The sequence below is a fragment of the Grampus griseus genome (genome assembly GCF_964374135.1).
Source record: "Grampus griseus genome assembly, chromosome: 13".
Lineage (NCBI taxonomy): Eukaryota > Metazoa > Chordata > Mammalia > Artiodactyla > Delphinidae > Grampus > Grampus griseus.
In genome coordinates, this window is record NC_139007.1 from 70,023,810 (window position 1) to 70,049,376 (window position 25,567).

General features: G+C 40.7%; 1 protein-coding gene across 2 annotated transcripts in view; it reads left to right on the forward strand.

Annotated features, from left to right (window-relative positions):
• GRM1 (glutamate metabotropic receptor 1) overlaps positions 1-23,829 on the forward strand; it is a gene marked incomplete at both ends in the record, with an annotated part of 358,531 nt that extends 334,702 nt beyond the window's left edge. The window contains one exon of one of the 2 annotated variants that reach the window (XM_082668595.1): positions 22,905-23,829. In XM_082668595.1, coding sequence (XP_082524721.1) covers positions 22,905-23,829 — 925 coding nt within the window. Of the gene's footprint in view, positions 1-15,378; positions 15,440-22,904 lie in introns of those variants that run through there. The other variant, XM_082668596.1, reaches the window with a different exon arrangement.
• Positions 23,830-25,567: the final 1,738 nt, after the last annotated feature.

The following is a 25,567-nucleotide window of genomic DNA, read 5'->3' on the forward strand; positions in this document are numbered from 1 at the left end:
TCACGCTATGTAGAATGGCGGAGCTGTGTGTCTGCGGAAAGCCCAGGCGCACTGGCATTACTCAGTGTGAGAGGTGTGAGAAGAAGCACACCCTGTTTGACATGACTTGGCAGCCTGTCCATGCTTGGCCACAGCTAAAGAAAGATGAGATCGTTTGCATGCCATCTGTTAGCCTTAGAGTCCAGTGTAAAGTGCTACCTACTCAAAAGGGAAGCAGACCATGTGAGCAACACGTTCATAAAGCAGGTTCAAGAGCAAAAATATTAGCAGCCTGCTCAATGAAGAAACAGAAGAAAGTACCAGTGGATTTGGAAGCTTCATATCAATGAGAACAGTGCCTATAGGCTCATTAATTAGAACTCCTTCGCTGCAAGTTATAAAAGCCAGATGAAGCTAGCCTAAGCAAAAGGCGGTGGGATATTTAATAGAAAAAATATAAGGAATAATTTCAGATATAGTAACAAGATTTGGAACATTTCTGGGCCACAAGGGGGACCGGGCTTCTGAGGAAAAAGGTTCCAGGCATCTACGTCATCTCCTGGCTCCCTGCACACCTCCTTCTTCTCCTCATACATCTGCTTTCTCCATTTCTTGGGCCCTCATGGTCAGTCCAAGGACAACCATCGCAGTGCTCCTGAATTTACATGCTATCGGTCCAGTTACCAAAGAGACAGCTTCGATTCCCTCAACCCACGTGGTTCTACGTAACACAGACAGACACTGATTACCTCAGCCTGACTCAGGTGTCTATCCCAGGTCAAGGAAATGACGAACAAAGATGATGTGAAGTCACAGAGTATAAAATTATCTTCCAGGGGCCCATCACTCCCGTCCTCCATGGGTAAGATCAGGGAGGCCGTTCGCAGAGAAGGGGTATGACTGTGACGTGAACAGAAGCCCTACAAGTGTCTCCACCAGAGTGATTCCATCTCCAACTATCACCCATCCTTTCTTCTTTGGCATCTGAATAAGTAACTTCTAAGCACCAGCATTTTATATTTAGAAAGGTTGATGAAAAGAAACTTCAAAACCTGCAGGTGGTAACCAGCCAGCCAAGTGATCACCTATCTATACAAAATGTGAGTGACTGCTACAAACTCCAGCAGATGTACCAATGGAGGGGCGAGAAAATGCATCATGCTGACGCGGCGTTTGTTATGAAGGTGTGAGGTGTAGAGTCAAACACATTTAAAAACTGAGCCTTGTCTCTGCTACTTTATAGAGAACCCTGGCTGTAAAATACTTCTAAGTCGCCTCAAGATGAACAAAGAGGAGGGAAAAGGTGTTTTGTTTTTGAAGAAATGTGGATTGTTAGGACATTGTCTTCTGAATGAATTAAAATACATAATAAATTACAGACCAACAATAAAATATTACTTATTGTTAACATTGGTCAATAGAATAGAAGAGGAAAATCAGCAAATATTTAATCCAGTTAACCCAAAAATGTGTCTATATTTTTATTTTATTTCGAAGGGGTAAGGGAAATCTCCTATAACTGAAGGCAACTTAACAATACCCTCTATGCAGATTATCTTCCAGATGAATGAGGAGTCTGCTGCTAATGAAATTAGGCAACGTCCCTGGTGATGCTGCTAAAGATATTGAAAAACAACTTCTTAGGAGAAATCAATAATGATAGAAAATACTTTCCTTTCCCTGATTTTTCAGTTATAAAAATATATACTGTTAGCTTGTTTCTAGTAAATGCTCTCAAACACTGTGGAAATTAATGTCATTTTCCACTTGATTAAACTTGCACTGCTTATGTTGTTTGGCTTAGGTGGGTGTGGGATGGGGAGTAGGAAAAGTGTTAACAAAGAAAAAGGAATGAAGACTTACATGATCAAAGTAGAATAAAAGAAGTTACGATAATGGGGCAGCTAGGGGAGGAGTGAGGGATTGGAAGGATGGCTGTAGATCCGTCACCAGGCAGCTCTGTGACTTTAGCCACTGATTCTGTCAGTGTCTTATTGTAAGAGATAGAATTGCAAGCAATTTTAGTAAGGTTTTGTTTAGCTCCAACTGTTTAAAATCAAAAGTTATTCTAGGGCCGATCCTAGTATAAAATCTCTTTTGCTCTGATGGTTAGAATGAGCTCAAGGCCTGATGCACCCCTTTTTACATTGGGAGGAGAAGCACTGATGACTAATTGATTCAAGCACCTACTTGTGCTGGCCATTGAGACACGGGCAGGGAATACAGTGGTGAACTAAACAGATCCAGCCCCTGCCTTTGTGGAAAATGGGATTCTAGCCAGGAGACCAAACATTGAACATGTAATTACAAGTGTAGTGAATGTTTGTAAGGATAAGTACAAGGTGTTACAGGAGTGTTATTAAGAGGACCTAACCAGCCCCAGTGTGTGGGGGCTGGAAATGTTCCCAGGAATAAGAATTATTTAGACTGACTTCTGAAGGAGAAAAGGGGTTAGCTAGGAAAGGAAGGGAGCTAAAGGGGTAGACCAGTCAAACAATCACAGTGTAAAGGCTCTGAGCAAAAAAAACCCACTGATGGCTGAAGGACAGGAAGCAATTCCAGGATGCCTGGAAGTGAGAAGAAAGGAAAGTGTGATAAGTAGACAAGAAGGGCGGGCAAAGACCAGATCACGCAGGGCCTCCTTACAGACCTCAAGAGCGTGGATCTCATCCTCTGAACAATGGAAGTCACCACAGTCACAAAGCAGGGGTGCACTGTGATTAGTGAGAAACGTGTTTTAGAGCTAATACTCCACCCTCAGCGTGGAGGACACAGGAGAGCAAGATGGGAGGTGGGGCATTCTGGGAGGAGGCTGTAGCAGTGTCCAGGTGGGAGATTAGAGTGGCCTGACCTAGGGCTCTGACAACTGGGGAAGAAGGTAGTGAACAGAAAGAAATGCTTAAAAGGTAAAAAGAAAAGTAAAAGTAAGATTGCTCACAAAATTCAGAGTAAATAGAGATGTGCAGTCACCTCAGGGTAGTTTAGCTCCAAAGCCTATAACATATGAACTATTACCAGATTAAATGGACCATCACATCTAAAATGTGGTTGATTTATAAGAGAGGGAGACTGATCAGACACAAAAGTAGAGAAAAGCAAACAAACAAACATTGGAAACGGCCATAGACCTCTCTGATGCTGAGATGAGTGAAGGGGATGGTGAGTCACGGGCTCTGAAAATTTAGGTACAAATGACAAGGTGATCCCTAAGACTAAAAGGATGAAGTAAGCTATATTGGCTTAATGCTATCAAATGTTTAAGTATTGACATTTGCCACACTCCACCCCTTCTTCTGATTCCCGGTGAGCAAGTAACTATTAATTATTGGCTTCCCCTATTTATATATATTTTGGTATTCTAAATCCTGTACCTTATTTCCTACCGCAAATGAAATTGAAATTCTGTTATATAACAACCTCACTATATGAGCTTGTTTAATATAAGTCTCACCCTGGATGATATATTATCCTTATTGGGCAGACAAAATAAGTTGTGCTGTGATATTTACCTGGGTGGCGAGTGATGGGAAGAATGACTGCAAGTCTGAGAACCAGATCCTCATCAGTCCCTGGGAAGACGCTTCCTTAGGAATGTGCACTCTGTGTGGTCCATACAATCACACTATGTTTCTCACATTTACCTTTCTACAGACTTCAGTTGCTTTATCTCTAACACTGGAGATGACAATACTCACATTCTATTTACCATGTTCTACCAGTGAACAGTATAGTTGGTAGGTCTTAAGAAGTAGCTTAAAATAAGTGTTCCATAGACTCCCTACTATATCTGTTCTCAGCTTTTCTGATCCAGAAATTCATGGACAGCTCATGTATTACCATGTACTACATATATATTACATTTATGCCATAATAAGAATCCTAGTTCCCAAGGAAACAGATGGTGGAATCAGAATATATCATAAGTATATGTTTATGTTATTCCACAGTAGCCATAGAAATGTCTAACAATTAATACTACCACTATGAATTAATCACTGGGAAGAGTTAAAACAAATTGTTTACACATGCTCTCCTGATCTCCCCATTTTAAAATAGTTTCACTGTATATACATTATGAGCCATCCTTTCACACAGCATGAGACTCATCCTTGCTCCCGCATGTATCAATAGTTTATTCTCTTTAATTGCTGAGTAGTGTTACCTTGTATGAGTATACTAAAATTTATTTAATCTATTTCATTGATGGACATGTGGGCAATTTCCAGCTCTCAGTATTACAGATAAAGCTACAATCAACATACACGTACATCTTTATGGACATAAATTTTCATTTCTTGTGGGTATATGCCTAGCAGTGGAATTGCTGGATGATAAGGCAGGTGTATGTTTAACTTATTAGAAACTGCCAAAGAGACTTCCACAGTGATTTTGTCATTTCACACTCCTACCAAGAACGTGTGAGATCCATTTTGTGTTGATGGTCTTTTACATGATAGCCATTCTAATGGGTGTGTAGTAGTACTTAATTATAGTTTTAATTTGCATTTTCCTGATGATAATGATCTTGAGATCAGGGATTTTAAGACCCTGAGTCCTCACCGTTTACTTCATTTCTTCATTCTTTAAATGATTCCTTTAAATGCTATGAGACGACCTAAAACTGCACTGATTTTCAGCAGCTTTCTACTTAGCTTTGTATCCTGTGTTTTGTGCAGCCTAAAGTTTGCAAAAATTTCTAAAGGAAACCCACCAAGTGGTGGGTTGGTTTCACTTTTCTTGACCTTCTCTTCAGGGTCTTGGCTCCTCAAGTCCTGGCTACCTTGGAAGACTTGAACTCAAATTTTTGTGTCTGTAGCCCTGTAAATATTTGTTTTTCTTGCTTCTTTACCTCTTACTTAAGATCCTCTGCCTGGACTGTCAATCTGCTTTTCTGTATCAAGAATCATCAAATGTCCCAATGAGAAAAATAGCTTGACGATTATCTGCTTACCTCTCTGAAGTTCTCTTCTTTCTGACTTATTGGTCCCTTGGATTCTGGCTGCCGTGACAGCATCCCAATGTCTCTAAATGGTTTTTTAAAATATTTTGTCTGTTTTTTTCTAGTTGTTCTCAGTGGGAGAGCTGGTTTACCCCAAGGAATTACATCTTAACTGGACACAGAAGTCCTCTTATACCAGTTTTAATATCTCCCCTTCCTCTTTCTCAATAGGTTATGATACGACCAAGATTTCTTTTACGGCTATGGTGACTGTACTTCTAATACTGTGAAAGAAATTCTATGATAATTGCCTATCAGTTTCTCTTCAGGTTTGCTGGGTGGTGACATGGGGATATTAATGCCTCTGCTTAAACAGAAGTGGTGGTATAAAATAAATTTTAGTGAAAACATATATCTAATATTAGTGCTTTAGCCAAGAATATTAAAAGCCTCACAAAGTTCTCAAGTGATCTAAGTCCTTTTTTGTTATCATGAATTTTAAGCTTCTTACCAAAGGAATAATTTCTTTTTAAAAAAATTTAAAGTTATATACTTTCATGATTATAGGTCAATAAGGAATCCACTTTTCAGATTTTATTTCATTATAGAATATATTTGATAAGGATACATACAAACAGAATCATCCTTAATACATATTGTTTACTGGTGCCCGGCATTTCCGCAGCAGGCTGGAGATGTAATAAAAAATGCTTCCCGGGCTTCCCTGGTGGCGCAGTGGTTGAGAGTCCTCCTGCCGATGCAGGGGACACGGGTTCGTGCCCCAGTCCGGGAGGATCCTACATGCCGCGGAGCGGCTGGGCCCGTGAGCCATGGCCAACGAGCCTGTGCGTCCGGAGCCTGTACTCCGCAACGGGAGAGGCCACAACAGTGAGAGGTCCACGTGCCGCAAAAAAAAAAAAAAAAAAAAAAAAAAATGCTTCCCAATGTTCAGCTCCATCGGCCACTCTAAATCTTTTTGCAGAACATCCTGAGGTGAAGACTTTAGTTTTTGGCAAGTTGTTTTCATAATCTCTTTCTCTCCCCCTCTGTGATAAATCAGAGCAAAATAATAAAAAAACTCACTTTGGCAGTTTGGCACCTAAAGTTTATCTGGAAACATAGCAGGGTATTTTTTTTTTCCTTTTATGTAACTTAAGTTGTATTTTTTTTCTAATTTTGAGCTTTTACTCTCTCATTAATAAAGATGCTTATATGTGAGAATGAACATTGAAAATATACATACAGTAAAACGTTTATTTACAGTATAAAGACTAAATTTACTAAAAAATTTTTAATTAAGACTTCAGTACATACAAAATATTAGTATAATTTCCCAAATTCTGTAATTTATATTTGATATTTCTGCTTAGTAGCTCCTCATATATTTTAATATATATTTAGAATTTTTACTTTAATTTTTTTCCAGCAAAAATAATATATATTCACAACTCCCATATAATACCTTAGTTTATTGGGGTAAAGCTAAAAGGAGAGGGAATTTTACCTCTGAATTATGTATTATAAATTTCTTTTTGTAATAACAGTTACTGCTTATTTTTCATATTTTAAAAAATGATAAATATTAATTGTGGGGAATTTGGAAAAAATAGGAAAACACAAAACAGCTAATAAAAATTATCTACAATTCTACCAATACACAGAGAAAAACCATTAACATATTTATGTATAGTCTAGTTTTTGCACACACAAATACATATACACATTATTTTTACTACTTTATTTTTTTAATGTAAATTTTGCTGGAGATTTTATGACGGTCAATATTGAGTATGAGAATTAATTTAGGAATTAGTAACAAAAATAATAAGTGCTTTTGATATTCCTGCAATTACCAAAGTGATAAAGAAGCTCAGGGCTATTTCTGTATTATTTTCATATTAGGAATATTTCTTCATTCTGTTTTGTTTATTCAATCACTTGTTCAACATTTACTGTAAATAGATGACCACATGTCTCTTTGTATGCCCAGGAAAGTCCCAGTTTATGGCTTTTGTCATGACATAATTTTTAAGAGCACTTCCTTCGCTCTTAAAAGTAATCAGTTTGCATGAGAAATTACATGGTTTCCTTTTATTTCCCAGAACTGGGGTAGGTAAAGGGGGATAAACTAGCAAGCAATGGTAAATCATCCATGGAGCCTGCCCTCCAGAAACTATGGCTTGCCTACTGTTGAAGATAAGAATTAACTTATATAATAAGTGAAAAGGATCACAGGAGAGAGGCAAAGATATAATGTACATTGCAGTGTGGTCAAGAACTTGATAAACATTTTAGAATTCCTGAAGGAAGTATGTGCAGAATGTTGTGAAGAATAAGAATACTTTAGGTTTAGAAAACAGGTATGAAAGACAAAAGCTATCTTTTTTTCAGCATCAGGGAGCTGCTGAAGTGACAGGGATTAGTGAGAACTAAAATATCAGAAATGGGAGAACTGAGAAGTGAGCAGATGATCTGCAGATGCTTTTCCCTGGAGGCATTTGCCAACTCCAGGCTCTGGCAAAAGGACGAGTATCCAGACTTGGCCCAAGCAGAGTGTCAGTGGAGGGAGGAGAGAAGACAGAAGAGATCTTGTAGTCACTGGAGGCTGAAGTGATAAAATAAAAGGCATGAGAGGCTTCAATACATGTCCAGCTTCTCCCTCAAAACATCTGCTGAGGGGCTTCCCTGGTGGCGCAGTGGTTGAGAGTCCGCCTGCCGATGCAGGGGACATGGGTTCGTGCCCCGGTCCGGGAAGATCCCACATGCCGCAGAGCAGCTTGGCCCGTGAGCCATGGCCGCTGAGCCTGCGCGTCCGGAGCCTGAGCTCTGCAACGAGAGAGGCCTGCGTACCGCAAAACAAACAAACAAACAAACAAACAAAAAAAAAAACCATCTGCTGATGTTTGCAGTTGGCTGGATCAGAAAGGTTAAAAGATAAGCCAAACACCTCTGACATGGAGAGTCCATTTTCATGGAGCCTTTCAATTGCTGAGGAGACAGGCTAGAAAACACTTTTAGCAATCACCTGAATCTGCACTGACAAGATTGGAGACTCAAAGTTCTCAAACACCTGATACAGGTTCCCTGTTAAGACACGTGCCTAATTCTGAAGTTGTGTGTGGTGGGGGACCAAAAATCTAAACTAAAAATCTTCGAAAAGCCAGCCAGGATATCCCACAGTCTCTCAATGCTGAGGAGATAAAGACCCACCAAGTGAGCTGTACTAGTGCACAGCCAGATGCTCTGTTAAAAGTCTTGAAGCGATATACCCTTCTCCCTACAGTAGACTGACTCCTATACAAACTGCAAAACAACTTTGCTCAGCTCAGTTTCTGACTGGATTGAGTTGATCTTTCCCATTCTACTTAGCAGAAAAAGTGGCAAAGTAACTCTGGTAGAGATAACCTAGAACCTCTACAGAATCTTATTTTATATATTTATAATGTCTTATCTGATATAAAATGTGTTTAGGCATGGAAGAGTTAGAACCATATAACAAAAAAAAAAAAAAAAAAAACAAGGGAAACAGACAATAGAAACAGTCCCACAGGTGGTACACTGATCACTGTTGCTAGATGTTAGAAAACTGAATCATCATTCTGAGCATTGACAAAGAAAAGACTCATCCATTGGGCTTGTGTTTTCTGTTTGAACTTTATCTCAGAGGAATTAAATAGTTGATAAAAATAAGTTCTTCTTTTAAAAAGAAATCTAGTCGACAAATACAGAAGGAATGATAGAATGATAATAACGTCACTTATTAGTTTTTTAATAAAATAATTGATCTATATAATGTCATCAATTACTGCTAAAGCCATTAGATGAAAGATTGATGGGGAGTTTTATAATGTGTACATCAGGCTGACAACATCTAAACCCACTGATCAATCTTAATATGACTAATAGAAAACACAATTTATGTGCTTCTCTGTGTGGTATAACAGAAAGAAAACTCTGCCTCCAACAAACTATTCTTCCCATACAATTAATCATGAAGCTGATCAAGACTTCAGATCTAACTATCAAATCATAGGCAACATAAGTAACAGAGAAACATGTTAAATGACACTACAGGGACTCAATCTGTAAAATCTATAATCTGCATGTTTCTTCAACAAATAAATAACAAGCAAAAAGGAGGAGGGAACATCTACAGATTAAAAAAGACTTACAAGACTCATCAACAAAATACAATGTGCAGCTCTTATTGGGATGATGTGAGAATCAAGAGTAAAATAAATATACATGAGACAATCAGGGAAATTCAAATATCATCTATTTAATATCAAATATTTAATATCAAATATTAAGGAATCACAATGTATTTTAAGTGTGACAATATTTTTTCCTTTTATTATAAAAATGTGTACCTATATTGTAGAAATATATACTAAATTCTTTATGGATGGAATGACATAATGTTTTAAAATAAATAAATGGCAGGTATAGATGAAATAAGATTCACAAATATATTGATTATTATTGAAGCTGGTAATAGGGATATGGGGGTTCATTTTTAGCATTGTTTCCATGTTTATATATTTAAAATAATTTTCCTAATACTCAGTTTTAAAGATGTCTGAAAAATGAACTGAATTGGAAAGAATAGTAGGAATTCTCACATACCAGTGTAAATTCTGCAAGCATTTTGTAGAGCAATTTGGCAATACATAAGAAAGACAAATGTGCCTTCACCACAATCCATCAATTCTGCTTCTTGGTCCACCCCATAGAAAAGCTGTCTCATATGTGTGCAAAGAGATATAACCAAGCATGTTTACTGCAGTATTGCTTAAAATAGCAGTATGTAGGAAACAACCTAAATGGCCATCAGTAGGAGAATTGATTATATTATTGATAGTGTGGTATTTATTCAATTTAGTTTAAGTGAATGAACTAGAGCTATATCTATTAACATAATACTATGCAAAAGGGCAAATTGCTGAATGGAAATATAGTGTGATGCTATGGATATGAAATCTAATATGCTAAACACTACCACATTATTTATTAACACATATGACTACACATGTAAAGGTATTAGCATATGCCAACTGATGATATATACCAAATTTTCTCTTGAAAAGGAGAGGATTAGTATTAAGAATAATATACAGAGGGCTTCAAACATATTCCTAATGTTTTCTGAAGGAAAGGAAACTTAATAAGACAAAATGTTAATATTTGACAAATCTGTGATGGTAATTGAATTGAATTTTATTAAATTGTTCTCTATAGCATCTCACTTAGAAATCTTTACAATTAAGGATTTTAAAATAGAGAAATATTTCACACTGCATTGTGTTTATATAAAGAGCCTTACTGTACTATGTTAGATGTGCATGTACTAAAAGGAAGAGTGGAACAATTACCATTTACAGCGGGCCTATATATACAGTCAGAGCTCCATTTTCCACTCTGATGAATGAATGTTGAGAAATTAATATTTAAATTCAGATAATAGAAAGAATGCATTTTGCTTTGGAAGGCAATCAGAGGCACAAATTATCCTATTTATTTATAACAACAGGAAAGATAGATATCTTCTGCTAAAATGGTCTTGAGTGGTTGCCATCAATCTTTATGATTACTTTGGACAGCTGCCACATTATTTCCATGGTGACGATCTGGAATTGTATAGACCATTTTATCTCTGCTAAAAGTCTCACCTCCAAACCTGTCATAGACATGCAACTTCAGATACAGACAGCTAACCTGACTGTACCTAGTTTTACCGGCTCCTGACATATCCACTCAATGTCTCTACTGTTGCTGGCAAAAAAAAAAAAAAAAATTGCAAGAGAGAAAACTATTTTCTAATTTCTTAGTTTTCTTAGAAAACTATTTTCTTAGTTTCTAGTAGAAAATATTTTTCTCCTAGAAGTTATTGAAATTCTTGAATAAGGAAGTGGTTAAAATCCATAAGTAAAATGAAGTGAAGTTGGAGGTACTATGAATTAGTCTAACCTAAATACACAGTGAGATTAAAAACATCAGTCTTTTGTCTGTGCCTTTGCTCCTCCAATAGAGTTGTCTTAAGCTGGGATAGCATTTTGCTATTTGGAAGCATTTTTACATGTACTATTTCATCAATCCTTCTTTATGGATGAAAAACTGAGTCTGAAAGAGGCAAATCCTCAGTTGCAGAGTAGCTGGTCTCCTGAATCCTTGTCCTGTGAGCTTATTGCTACACTATAAGGAGTAAAACTCGTCTGTAACAACTTCTCTAGTTCACATAAAGAATCATTCTTAGCATAGAAACCAATGTAGGGGTGACTTCGTCTGTAACAACTTCTCAAGTTCACATAAAGAATCATTCTTAGCATAGAAACCAATGTAGGGGTGACTTCGTCTGTAACAACTTCTCAAGTTCACATAAAGAATCATTCTTAGCATAGAAACCAATGTAGGGGTGACTTCGTCTGTAACAACTTCTCAAGTTCACATAAAGAATCATTCTTAGCATAGAAACCAATGTAGGAGTGACTAGCTGTAAAGCAGAAAGTCTCTTATACAAAGAAAGGTTATTTGGACAATGGGAATAGATGGGAGAAGGTATGCATACACCAAGAAGGGATAAGAAAGAAAGAAAGAAAGAAAGAAAGAAAGAAAGAAAGAAAGAAAGAAAGAAAGAAAGAAAGAAAGAAAGAAAGAAAGAAAGAAAGAAAAAAAGAAAGAAAGAAAGAAAGAAAGAAAGAAAGAAAGAAAGAAAGAAAGAAGGGAGGGAGGGAGGGAGGGAGGGAGGGAGGGAGGGAGGGAGGGAGGGAGGGAAGGAAGGAAGGAAGGAAGGGAAAGAAGGAAGGAAGGAAGGAAGGAAAGAAGGAAGGAAGGGAAAGAGAGAGAGAGGGAGGGAGGGAGGAAAGAAGGGAGGGAGGGAGGAAAAAGGAAGGAAAGGAAGGAAGGAAGGAAGGGGGAAAGAGAAGAAAGAAAAGAAAAAAAAGCTTTGCATTTTCAGAAGAAATTGAAGATGAATCTTTCTAACTAAACTTCTGGGGTTTCATTAAATCCACAGTTTCTGCCAAAAGATTCAGCACAGATTTGGGACTTATATTTGACAAGCCCACATATGCTGCATTTTCCCTCCAAGCTTTTACTCTGGCTTGCGGACTCTGGGGTTGGTTGAATATATGGTTCTATGGTTGTTAAAAATACCCCAAAGTCCAGCTCCTTCTCTCAGACTTAATGCAGTTGATAAAATGGCCACTCTGGAATCAGATTTTTCATGTCTTGACCTGTAACCTTTAATAATCCTCTTCTTTCATAAAAGTAAGATCTGTATGCATAGGTCATTTGCATTTCACTTCAACACAAAGTGAGAGACTAAAGAAATGGAACCATGAAGGAGATGCTGTAATTTTTTCAACTATTTCAATCAATAGTTAAAGGTGGCTTTGGGATTGCTTGGAGTTACTATGTGAAATTTGGCTGTCAATATGGTTGAAACCCCCAAAGCAACCACAGAACTGTTCATAACTGCAAGAGTACTTCCAAGTCAGCTACAGAGACCACAGAGCTTCCTGCCCCAGTCCCCAGGAGACACAAGTGCTGAGCTGTCCCTCATGCCAGACTGTGTGCACCTATGCTAATGTCAGCAGAACAAGTCTCTAAGCTGTCAAGACGTTTCCCCATGGTTTTTATCATCCATCATCTGTACATTCCAGCAGACAGGACCAGCTGTATCAATTGCACGGCCCAGTGCAAAATGAAAACCCGTAGCCCCTGGTTGAAAACAGAGGGAAAAATGTTAAAGGCACTAAAATATAAAGCCCTCTCCTTTCTTCTACCGTCTCTCTGTAGACCTGCCATTTTGGTTTCTTATTTGCCATGGAACGCTGTACTCCCTTGCGGGGGATATTTGACGAGCAAGCACGGACCCTGCCAGGCGCAGCAGCTAGCCACTCAGTGACTCCACACACATGCTCAGGCTGCCAGGTTCCCCTCCAGCCAGTCACTGGGTAGATGCCACGGAGAAACTGAACCAGGCATCTCCCCATTCCAGGTGCCTCCTGCCCCAGCCCATGGTAGAACGGCAACCCTCAAGGGTATCCCAACAACAGTACAGGGACTGGCGAGGTACACACATGGAGGATGAGCGAGAGGCTCGCCCCTGCCGTGTTCCTCACCAAGTGCACAGTGGACCTGCCAGTTCAAGGAGGAGTTGGCCACGGCCATCAGCTGCCTTGAGATGTTATTGGGCATGTGCACCTGATCCTGATCTGATCTGCCCACACCCGTTCCCACAGTTCCCTGGCAGGGGAGGAGGGTGGCAGTGATCATTGGTCAGGGGTGGGTAGTGGGAGGCTGGATGGGCTCTGGCCCCCAAGGGGGGTGGGGGGGGGGTGCAAGGAACAAGAAACTGAAAACCTGTCCAGAGAGGCAGTATCATGCTTGAGGTGAGGCTCTAAACCCCCAGTGCATGCTCCGTTTCCACATGGAACATCACTTACAAAACACAAATTAAGTGATAAAATGATTACAAGTATCAAAAGGATGACCACAGAGCACTAAACCTTGAATACAGGGCCCTTCTGATAAGGGACCCACCGTGTGTCTGTATTGGTCATGGGGACAGGAAGCCAGCCCTGCCAGGGTCCTGGCTTCCCAGCACCACTGGACCAGGCCACATACAGACATTATCTAAAGGAGAATTAATTGGAGGATTCAAGGGGATGCAGGCAGTTTAGCAAGGCAAAGCCAAATGCTTTGAGTGTATTTTCTGCCTTCTTTCATGAGAAATGAAGTTGCTTTAACATTAGTTTACAGGTGAAATGCCCTTTTCTACCAGTAACTTCATTATATATTCAAACATCATATTTTTATTCCTGGGCATCTACTACTAATGTTTTCATTGTTTTCATGATCTTTGTAATTTCAGGTGGGCATATTAAATGTCATATTGCTTTGCCTCATTCAGTAACAAACATTATCTCTTTGTCTAATTTTCTTAAGTAAATTGATTATTGTAGTGGTAATAAAATTATACCAAGGTGTTTCAAGTTCTTAACTCTGGATGAGGACTTCAGATTGTTCTGGGTAGATCATGTACTTTCAAATGGCTTATTGAATGGTCCAAACTTGATGGAAATACACATATTGATCGATTTTATTTTTTCTCCTTCACCTTCAACTGTGCTATGAAAAATCTTTTTTCTCACCTTCTGCATTCATACTAGATTCCTTGCTTTCAGGTATTAAAAAGATATTCCACTGTATTCTTGTTTCAAACCTCAAACTCACATCTCTCCTTCCCAGAACAATGTCAGGCTTCAACCTGAAAGACTTGGACTAGGAAGGGACGTGGTCTGCTCCTGAAATATCTCTGCCTCTTCCCTCTTCTGAATTTCCCTTTTTCTGCTTGCTTTGATGGGAAAAAGAGATAGGAGAGTTGACAAAGGTCTTTGACTTGCCTGGAGCTGTTGTGGTCCTCTTCTGATTAACATTGGATAATTGTCACCAGGATCTTGGGGTAGGTGGCCTAAGGATGATTGATAGAACATTTGTGAGTTTCTAGAAAGCCCTATAGGGGCTTCATGACTGTGACCTTATCCACACCACTCACAGCACCTGCTGACGGTTCATCTTTAGCATCTTGTTCCTCAAATTCTCTTCTATGATTGGCTGCCCTCTTATGTGGAGTGTCACTAAGATGACTTTATCCCACCACCTAATAAAGTGGGAAACTCATGTGTCCTTAACTTGTGTGAAACCCACATATCCTCACTCCAACAGATGCTGGAAAGGCCACCTGCACATGGCCACCTGCACATGGCCGCCCCATCATCCTGGTCATGTCAAGTCAGGGCTCTTCTCCCCTTACCACACACACACTCTGTGCTGTACAAGGAGACATCCAACCAGGGAATGAGATGACGTTCTCCCCTGGTGGGAGGCTTGCCCAATCTCTTGCCACTTCCCTTCTTTCCACCACAACATACATTCCATCTTATGAGGGCCAAGAGATACATGTGACTTTATGCTAAGTGACAGCACTGCTTTTATGATAACATAATATAGAGTAAAATTAGCACTACAAGTCACAGTGTAAGACATAAACCCATGAGCATCCCTTAAGAGGGATGGTGGTTGGGAAGATTTAGGTGGAGTCCGCTGCCTCCAAGAATAAAGGAGAGTGTCAAGAGTGGAGGGAAGAGAGCCAATTTGGGATAGACACATACACACAGCTGAGAAAGCATCTGCCGCTTGGGAAGAGACAGTCCCACAAGGTAAAAGAAAGAATGCACTCCACTGATGTGACTTTCAGAATTGGGCCTGGCAGTAAGAAACAGCTGGGCAACACAAGGAAGATCCAGGATGTGCAGGTGCAGGTTACGTGGAGAAAGGCTCAGGAGCCAAGCTAGGCCCTACCCCAGCCCTGGCACCGCCCAAGTGGTGTGGTCGCCATCTCTAGTTACATGTATAACCGCTCACTCACTGGGTATCTTTTTCTTTTCCATCTTCAGGAAGAGGCAGCCAGAATTCTCGCCCACCAGACAGTGTCCGTCGGCACATGTGCAGCTTTGAAAACCCACACACTGCAGTGAATGTGTAAGAGAAGCTGCATGGAAAAAATAGTGGTTTGCCCCTTGCTTTCTCTCTCCTGGGTTTTCCTACTTTCTAACCTGGAAACAGATGTGGTGCATGCCATCAAGAACGAGGAACCATTTACGTGCCATGGTTTGCACGACTGCCTTAATTTGATCGTCCATTGTTCTTAAAAGGACACTGTCAAGCTGTTAGTCTTTTTGCTTTTTTATGTTTTGATGCAAGAGGCAACATTTTTTTCCCATTCTAGAGATTCACTTTTGTTTGTGACTCCCACTCACAAACTTGAAAGTGAATTTTCCCCCTTCACAAATTTGTTAGCTTCTCCGTGGCAAACAGAGCTCTTTCTTTTGTTTTCTTTCTTTGCCTTTTTTTTTTTTGCTGCTACACAAATATCTGATATGATCCTGTCTGCATTAAGGTAAAAGCCATGATTTGAACTTATGGAAGGATTCCATAATGTCAGTTTGACGAGGTGGACACCAGCCTTTGCTGGGTGCCTCCTATGCCCTGGGGAGCACAAAGCAAAAGTTCTGTGAGTCCCACAAAAAGTGAGTTTTGCAAAAACAAACAAACAAACAAACAAAAAGGAAAGTAGCTATTTTCCCAGAACTTTAGTGCTTTTATCAGATTTTCTCCATCTGATAAAACCGGTGCATGTTTGGTCCAATTTTTGACCTTTAGATCTTGACAGTGTCTCTTTAAGTCAACAAAAGAACATAGACCATGTTCAATTCATTGTGCACGGAGTCTGTGGTCATTTTCAGCTGTTCCTTTACAGCCCTTCAAACTCCTGGGAGAGTCAAAGGTACACATTCCTGCAGCAGGAGGGAGCTCACTGATGAGGTGTCTGTGGCTTCAATAGCTCTTCAGATGAGAAGAGCCCAATTTGTTCAAATGTTTGCTACTGAACCTGGCTGTGGAGCCTGGTGAAAGGGGCCCTAGCATCTCTTCTCTTCACTCAGTGGAGTGCATTGGGAAGTCGTGTTCTGACATTCCCTGGAAAGGCCCCAGTAGAAAGTGTGTGGTCTCAGTCAAATCGTACTGACTCTTGGAGGGAAAAATAAGTGGTGGCTGGGAGGACTCTGCACATCTAGATCAGAGCCACTCTAGTCTGCTTGGATGCATTCTCTGTAATTCTCCCGAGTCAAAAAGCATTGAGTGTTTCTTGCACCAAGGGTTGAGTCTGACCAAGAACACAGGAAGGACATCCTGATTATGACAGCTGCTGGCTGCCTGTCAAAAGGGATTGATGGGACTAGTAGATGTGCTTGTCGTGTCATGACAGCAGGGCCAGAGAGAGAAGAGAGTCACTTAACATTTCATGACTTAAAGGTGAGTGCCTAAAAGCAAAAACAAAGGCTGAATGTGGGTCCATCATTGGTAGGTAACAAAAAATAATGCAACAGTCAGCAAAGCTAACAGGTTGGTTGTAAAGAACTTTTGAAATGAGATCTACTCAAGCTTTCTGGAGATAGTAAAGGATCAGGAGAAGATTGGTAGCTTCCAAGCTGTGCACCATAGACTGAGACTGACTATTTTTAGCCTTGGTTGTTCCTGTGGGGGGAAAAAAAAAGTATGTTCTTTTTGTGACCTTCGGTTTCCACAGCTTTTGTGAACAAGCAAGGCAAAGGGACTAGTGATAGAAATAAAGCTGCCTACTGGATCATTATGGTCTGCCTAGATCTCTCCTGCCTCTGAGGAGTAATCCCTGCAGGGCAATGCAACTGCCCTGTATTTCCAGGGAAAATGTGAGGACTCAAGTATTGCTGAAGAGCATCCAAAGACTTGCTATTAAAATTATAGGTCTGGGGGCTTCCCTGGTGGCGCAGTGGTTGAGAGTCCGCCTGCCAATGCAGGGGACGGGGGTTCATGCCCTGGCACAGGAGGATCCCACGTGCCGCGGAGCGGCTGGGCCCGTGATCCATGGCCGCTGAGCCTGCGCGTCCGGAGCCTGTGCTCCGCAACGGGAGAAGCCACAACAGTGAGAGGCCCGCATACTGCAAAAAAAAAAAAAAAAAAAATTATAGGTCTGGAAGCATGGAGCATAGAAAAAAATGATAATGCTTGACCTGAACTTTCTTCAAAAGGAACATAATTAGGTTCATCTATACCTCCTGGAGGAATATAATTACACCCGGTATACCTCTGCTAAAACAATGCTGCTGTACCAACATGATGTCATAAATAAACCTTGGCACCAGAATTTCTTTCCTCAGCCAGCAATCATCATTAGGTTGAGCCGAAGGCCATTCAAAATGTACTTAGAAAAAGTTTAATAACCATCAGAATTCTACTCTTTAGTTTGAAATAGATTTGTCAATTTTCTCAAGACAGCAGACCCTACACCCGGACACAGTTTATGGGCTCTTACATACTTTATTGATGAGGTAATTTCATTTGTGGATGTCTTTTTCTTTATTAATTCATTGGAGAAAGCACAAGGCTTAATAAAGGCAAACTGATTTTCTTTATGTTGTCTTTTATCCTGAATCATATAACTTTAGGATATTCAATGTGATTGATCTAAAGATTCTAAAAGGAGGACTGTATATTTAGACTTTGTGATATTGTATATTTCAGCAAGCCAAATGGTTTTCTGATTAGCTTATGATGAGGTTAGAATCAAAGAGGAGAGGGATAAAATTCACAATGCCATTTAAGATTTAATATCAGAAACTACCATGTTCTCATGATATCGAAAAGCGTTTGTCTTCACCAACACATTCAGAGATTCTCTACCTTATAAGACGTGGTGATTCAGTAAGGTGAGAAATTTTAAATATGTTCAGATAAGCTTCCAAAGATATATATATATACTGAATATATATATATATATGTATATATATACACACACAGAATATATACTAAATATGCATATTTTTTCTGGAAAGCTTTCAAGAAGGGAAACTGGAGTCAGTGGGAGTTCTTTGTGTTGAAGACTAACTTGGGGTTGCCTGGGAAAACAGGGGTCTGACTCAAATGGTTTCAAATAGTCCTATGCCTGATGTGCTACAAGAATCACTGTTCAAACTGCATTCTGGTACCAGCTTGCTGAAACAGGTGGAGGTGAGATACCGGAACAGGGCAGCTCTGGCATCCCATCTGAAGTGTCTCAGGGCAACGCCACCTCCTCCTTGAAAGGCCAGATGTCCCAGTCGTAGCTGCAGGGCCACAGCAGAACTGTCTGCAAGCCTGCGGCTATAGCTTGTTTACTTGGTGAGCCATTCTCTCCACGCTGTGACCCAATGGCATTTCCTGTTTCTATTTTCATTTTCAAAGAAAACAAATGCTACCCTCCTCAGATTCCAAGGAGTGAGACTTCCCTCCTCTTGGGAAGGTCTTGCCTTGTCTGGGCTCTCTGGATGCCATCCTTACAGTCTGTTGTGCAGCTATTAAGCCTAGTGGCAAAGACTTGCATTGGACATAATGGAGACCGGTGTTGTGCAAGCTTCCCCCTCAGGCAGCTTGTGCAGGATGCGTCCCTCCTGATCTCAAACATCCACCCACTGTTATTCCCATTTTAGACATCTCTGGAGCAGAGAGCAGTGTACTCTGCAGATGTAACTAGGACTTACCGAAACAAATAAAACAGACAGGATCACTCTGAATGCCAAAGGTAAACTAATCTGAAAAAAAAAAAGATACACTAATCTGTTTACACCACCCACTTCCAACTCTTCTCTAAAGTGCTGTAAATATTGGGTTTTCTGTTTGGGGGGATTGTGATACTTATCTAAGGAAAGAAAAACCAAAGCGAGATCCCAAGCCTGCTGGAGCTGGAGCTGGAGCCGCTGCCCTCCCCCCACTTAGCTCTACAGGACTCTCAGCACGCATCATCCTCCATGTCTCTAGCCCCTCCTAGGCCTCACAGCGATTTCCTCCAATCACTGCAATATCAGCAAATATATTTAGCCACTCGAGGTATTTACTCCAAACACTACTGCATTTGATCTTCAAATATAAGATTGTTCCGTCTGATGTCTGTCTTTTGAAGTCAGAGCAAGAAAGGTCGGGTGCTTTGTGACAATTCTGTGGTGTTTCTAAACCAGGTTGCTTTTCCTAAGATTAGGGAACCAAGTAAAATTAAATAATAGAATGAAGAAGCTGATGGCTGGAACACAATGTATTAAAGTTATCCGGGTTTCAATAAAAGTCTTATTTCATAATAATATTGCATCTTTATAACACATTTATTCCTTTTTGCTGCCCCATATTTTATAAATTTTTCTCTTCTTAATATCACAGCAATGGGTTCTCCACCTTTTCAAATAGGATAATCACTTTCACACGAAAATGGTTATTAAACCTTCACCTGAATCTGTGACAGTAATTGTACCTTTATTAGTGCCCACTTGAACACAAAACATGAAAAAAGGCTTCTCAGAACTTAGTTACACTTGTATCTAGAAGTACCATTTGTCATAACAGCATTTTGCATTTAAAAATAGCAGCCCATAATCTACAAAAACATAATATTGATTCAGCCTAAAAACAATGCTCTAATATACATGTAGATTCATGGACCATTCAAGCTGTCTGTGAACCATAGGTTAAAAATAACTAATCTAGAAAGACCAAAGTTTATACCCTGTGATGCAGTTTCTATGAGATAGTGCCTTTCCTCCACTCTGGTTTTTAGGAAGCAATTTATTTTGTCCTTGGAAAAAAAAAGGTTAATCTAATTTTCTTAATCTGATAAATTCCCTAGAGCATTATAACTGTTTCCTAATTAAACAGCACTTTACAGAAAATCTAGAGCAAGACTCTGAGGGGAATGAAAGCTGCTAATTTTGACAGCCAGGGTGAAAATCTTCCATCACAAGAATAAAATTGCTATTGGATTAAATAGAACTAAATTGTGATCATATCTGTCTGCAAGATGATTAATAATGCCTTTTACATGATTGAAAAAGAGGCTCATATAGGACCCCTGGACAAGGTGGAAAACTACCCATGTGAGGGAGCCAGAGAGTGAACTAAGTCCCAGCAATACAAGGTTACCTTTTTTGCTGGCATATATGGAGACTGGGCAATGTTTCATTTGGATATCTAAGGCTACTGATTGAATTAGGTCAGACTAGCTCTCAAGGGAATTGGTTTTTAAAACACACACACACACACACACACACACACACACACACACCCCTAAATGACACAAGCAGCCTTTTAGTTTAGTGATTTTCTTAATGAGCATGGAGAGGCAAGCATCTGGAGAAGGAAAAAGTGTTTCCATTGCAATTGAAAGGGATGCAAAGCATTGCGGTTGGAAATTACACTAAAGCATATTTATGCAAGGCGAGAGGCAACTGGGCAGCCTTATACTTTCTGGAAGAGGCATATTAAATGCATAAGGAGAGAAAAAGTTTGAGTAGAGTGAGAGATGGAGGAAACTGAGAAAGGTGAAAGTGGGAGGCGAGCTTGCCTAGAATTTCAAACTCAGAAGAGGAGCTGTGGGTTCTGGTCTTGCCTTTGGCTGGTTGATGCTCTTGCCAGGACACCACTGGCTCATTCTTTAGTTTGCTCACCTCAGGAGAGAGTCAGCTATTCTAACAAGAGAGTGTAGAGGTTGATAAGTCAGTAATTTCACATTTATAAGCAGATATATATTCTTAGAGAATATATTAAGCATACGTTTGAGTGAAATATTAATTTTGATATAGTATTTTGGAGATGAGATTTTTCTTGGACTATTAAAAATACAGCATAGATTATCAGATATATGGAGGAACTGCCTTCTTCCCAAATAATGAGAAAATTTTACCTGTTATATCTATTTTAAAACTTTTATATCCAGAATTTTCTATAATTGATATCAGACTTTCAACACAAATCTGTATTTATTTGACTCACTTCACTTTCAGGATTATAAAATTTGAAATGTCAAAACACTACCTTCATCATAAATGTGGAACTCACATATAATTTTTGAAGTAGTCATTCTTGTATTTTCAAAATGATTAAATAAACCATTATGCTAACTATTGATCATTTCCTACATTTTTCCAAACAAAAGAATCTGATATGAAATAGTCTATTTCACATATCCACCTAAGAAACAAATACTCATTTTCCCTCTTCCTTTTAATGCCAAAAATGTGTCATTATTGTGCTACTTTCTCTGTTGTTTTCATGGACACAAAGAAAAAGCAAACTCCTGAAAAAAAATAAAAGAAGAAAAAAATGATTTCCCTATTTAAGTATTAACACTATTGTTATTAATAGTATGCTATGTTAAAGTACCACCATCTGCTAAAAATTATACAGAAAATAAACTGAGTCCGAAAGTAAGACCAGAATTATTAGAACAGACAGAATAGAATTTGTAGTATATGCGCCCAGTACATCTCTTTTTTTTTTTCCTTCAGAGATATATTCTATTTGGTTGGTTTTATGGGGATCCCATGAAAATGAAAATTGGTAAGTGTGGAGGATTGCTGGTGCCCTAAGACTTTTCTTCACCAATGCTCAATGAGGAAAAGGCCCCAGAGAAGTCTGGTCTCAGTAACTTCTGCTTTGTCTGAATCTTAATTTTGTCACATTTGCATCAAACTATGCGAGAAGACTAAAGCAGGATATGGGTATGTGTATTTTTCTGGGCCTTCCAGTTCTGTCTCTTTCAAACACACCTCATTAAATGCTGCCAGTGTGAAAATCCCAAACTAGCTGCTATGTGAATTGTGATCCACTGTCTGTGTCAGGAATAATACTTTGAAATAAAAAGAAAGCCGAAAGTTAGGAAACTCTTAAGTGAAGCATGGGTCTGGGTTTTTCTGTCATCTCCTTTTTTTCTCTTCTGTACAGGTGTCATGGGCATAATCATTCCACCCCTGTTAACACAGGAAATACCTGCATATCAGAATGGGCAACTGAGAGGATGTATTTTATAACTTCACAGGACAATGAGAGTAGCCTTATCCGTGTGTTTTAATTTGTTCCAGGGACTAAGAAAGGGAGGCAATAGCTATGGTCATTATGCTCTGTTGTCCATGTGTAACTAAGATTTTACTTTTAATTTGTTTCCTCCATCAGTTTTGGAATCTTTCAAAGGCTTGTACTGAGCAACAATTTTATCATTGCCTTAGAGTGTGTGTGTATGTGTGTGGGTGTGTGTGTAATAGCTGTGAAATCATAGACCTAAATGAAAAGAGCTGCTTCTACAACAAGCTGGCTCTTCTCCCCTACAACTTTTCTCAAGGTCAAAATGTCCTACCTTGTCTTGAGGTGGATGGAATCCCAGGTTGCTTCAGAGGCAACCTGTGGTCACTGCAGATTTTGGTGTTGGATGTATAATAAGGAGAGGGTAGGGGTGTGGAGGACAAGCATACATACCGTCGAGGGGGGAGTCAGATTGCTTTGAGCTGGACTAACAAATGTTTTATATGTATGTCACCCTGTGTGCATGATATATCTGCAAATAAACCCATCTCTATTTTATTCATAGTTTTAATGGCAAGTCTGTGTCATGGTCTGAACCAGGTGGAAGACAGGTGCCCAAGGGACAGCACATGTGGCACCGCCTCTCTGTGCACGTGAAGACCAACGAGACGGCCTGCAACCAAACAGCCGTCATCAAACCCCTCACTAAAAGTTACCAAGGCTCCGGCAAGAGCCTGACCTTTTCTGATACCAGCACCAAGACCCTTTACAGCGTGGAGGAGGAGGGTGCCCGGCCGATCGGCTTCAGCCCGCCCAGCAGTCCTTCTATGGTGGTGCACCGACGCGTGCCGACCGCGGTGGTGAGCACCCCGCCTCTGCCGCCCCGCCTGACCGCAGAGGAGACCCCCCTCTTCCTGGCCGACCCGGCCGTCCCCAGGGGCTTGCCCCCTCCCCTCCAGCAGCCGCCGCCGCCGCCGCCAGCGCAGAAATCCCTCTTGGACCAGCTGCAGGGAGTGGTCAACAATTTCAGCACCGGGATTCCGGATTTCAACTCGGTGCTCGCAGTCCCCGGGGCTCCGGGGAACGGGGTGCGGCCCCTCTTCCCGCCCCCGGCGCCGCCGCAGCACCTGCAGATGCTGCCGCTGCAGCTGAGCACCTTCGGGGAGGAGCCCGTCTCCCCGTCGGCCGACGACGACGACGAGGACGACAGCGAGAGGTTCAGGCTCCTGCAGGAGTACTTGTACGAGCGGGAAGGGAACACGGAGGAAGACGACCTGGGGGAGGAGGGAGAGGAGCTGCGGGCGGCCAGCAAACCAACTCCGGAGGACTCGCCGGCCCTGACGCCTCCTTCCCCCTTCCGCGACTCGGCGGCCTCGGGCAGCTCGGCGCCCAGCTCCCCCGTGTCCGAGTCGGTGCTCTGCACCCCTCCCAACGCGACCTACGCCTCTGTCATCCTGAGGGACTATAAGCAAAGCTCTTCCACCCTGTAGGGAGGGGGTGTCCACAGGGGAAAGCAGGAGGGGTCAGGGGGCACCAGCACCTCCAGAGACTTGCAGAAGGCTGGGGGAGACGCGGAGGCTGGAGGTGAAGTCGGGGGCAGGGAAGAGATCGCGGCTGCCGTCTTAGCAAGGCCAGCGCGAGAGACACGGGACTCTGCCAGCAAAAACCGATCCAGGCGAAGATTCTGATTCTTGAATTACTCAAAAGCCTTCTCTGGGAAGAAAGGGAATTCTGACAAAGCACAATCCCATATAGTATGTAACTTTAATCGCAAGAATGAACAAAATCAACCAACATAATCTCTTCGGACCATTGTGCATAGATATACATGCCCACACCCTTGGCCCGTGTGGAAGGGGACAGCCCGGGAGGACCGCCCAGTTGAATCATTAGCTCGTTGTCATGGTATTCCCAGCGAGCATGGTGGAGTCAGACAGAGCAGGTGGGTGAAGGAGGGGCAGGCGTGGAACCGCCCGGAGAACAGTGATGGACAGCAGCTCATTTCTCTCAAGCCCTTCTCCCTACTGGGCCCACAGACCCCTGGTCTTCGGGACACTCGGGAACTGGCCCCAAAAGGGGCCTCTGCTCGCCGACTGCACCCCATCCAGTGCCAGCCTTGCTGTCACACTTGGAGAAAGGTGTGTGGATACCTTGCTGCTTTGTGATTTCCCTCTATTTAGAAAATAGGAATAAGAGCAAAATTATCACCAAAAAACATTTCATCAGGAGTGCTAAGGGAGGGCGGAATGAGAAGCAAGACAGTGCATAAGCTTGGGGCTTTGAACAAAATCAGTCAGCAAAAATCAGCTTCCCATATCTGATGCTCGCTTACTGGTGATTTCAGAAGTCCAGACAAGAGATTGTTTTGAGAGTGGCAGAAGACTTTTTGTGGATTTACTTGTGTGCCAAGGGGGGCTCTCCTTTGCCCTTACGTTAAAGAGAACAAACCATGTGGCAAAATTGTTACCTTCCATTTACTGTAGCAAATAATACTTACCAGTTGAACTTCTAAGATGCAGTATGTGTATTTGGTGCCATTGTTTCTATGTGCTACAGAAACAAATCCATCTTTGAACTCAATGGTGTACTCATAGCAACTATTATTGGTTTAAATGACAAATAATTCTTTCTGTCACTGAAGTCCCTGTAACTAGCAAGTGAATGTGTTCTTGTGTCCTTATATACCTGTGATGATGAAATTTGTGCAAAGTAATGTCAATCTAACTGCAACGAGAAGATTGTCTTCCGATATAGTGTAGATATATTTATGTTCCAAATAACATTTTATATACCATTGCCGTCGGTATTTACAGGAGCTCTTTGAAGGTTTGACTGCTTTGGTCCAATGTTTTTCATATGCTGCTCAGATGGTCCCTCTTCTTCTAAGAGGGAACTTATTTTTCAGATATTTTATGATGTGGAAATATGTTATTAATGAAGAGGTTTGAAAATTTGTTATACTAAAAGTTCGCAGAAACTGTGGGTAACAATAAAAAGGTACGTTTTATAAACTTGCACACATCATTATTAAAACATAAGATTGAAATGGCAGTATTTACATTATTTCAGGTTTCTTTAGGGTTTGTTTGTTTTCTTAATTTTCCACAGCTTCTTAAGCTTTATGTGCTTAAAGCATATACTAACTTCTAAGTCTGGTCATGATTTCCCAAATTATTTATTCATCGCTTTTTGATCTCTTTTAATTTTTATTTCCACGTTCTTTTATTC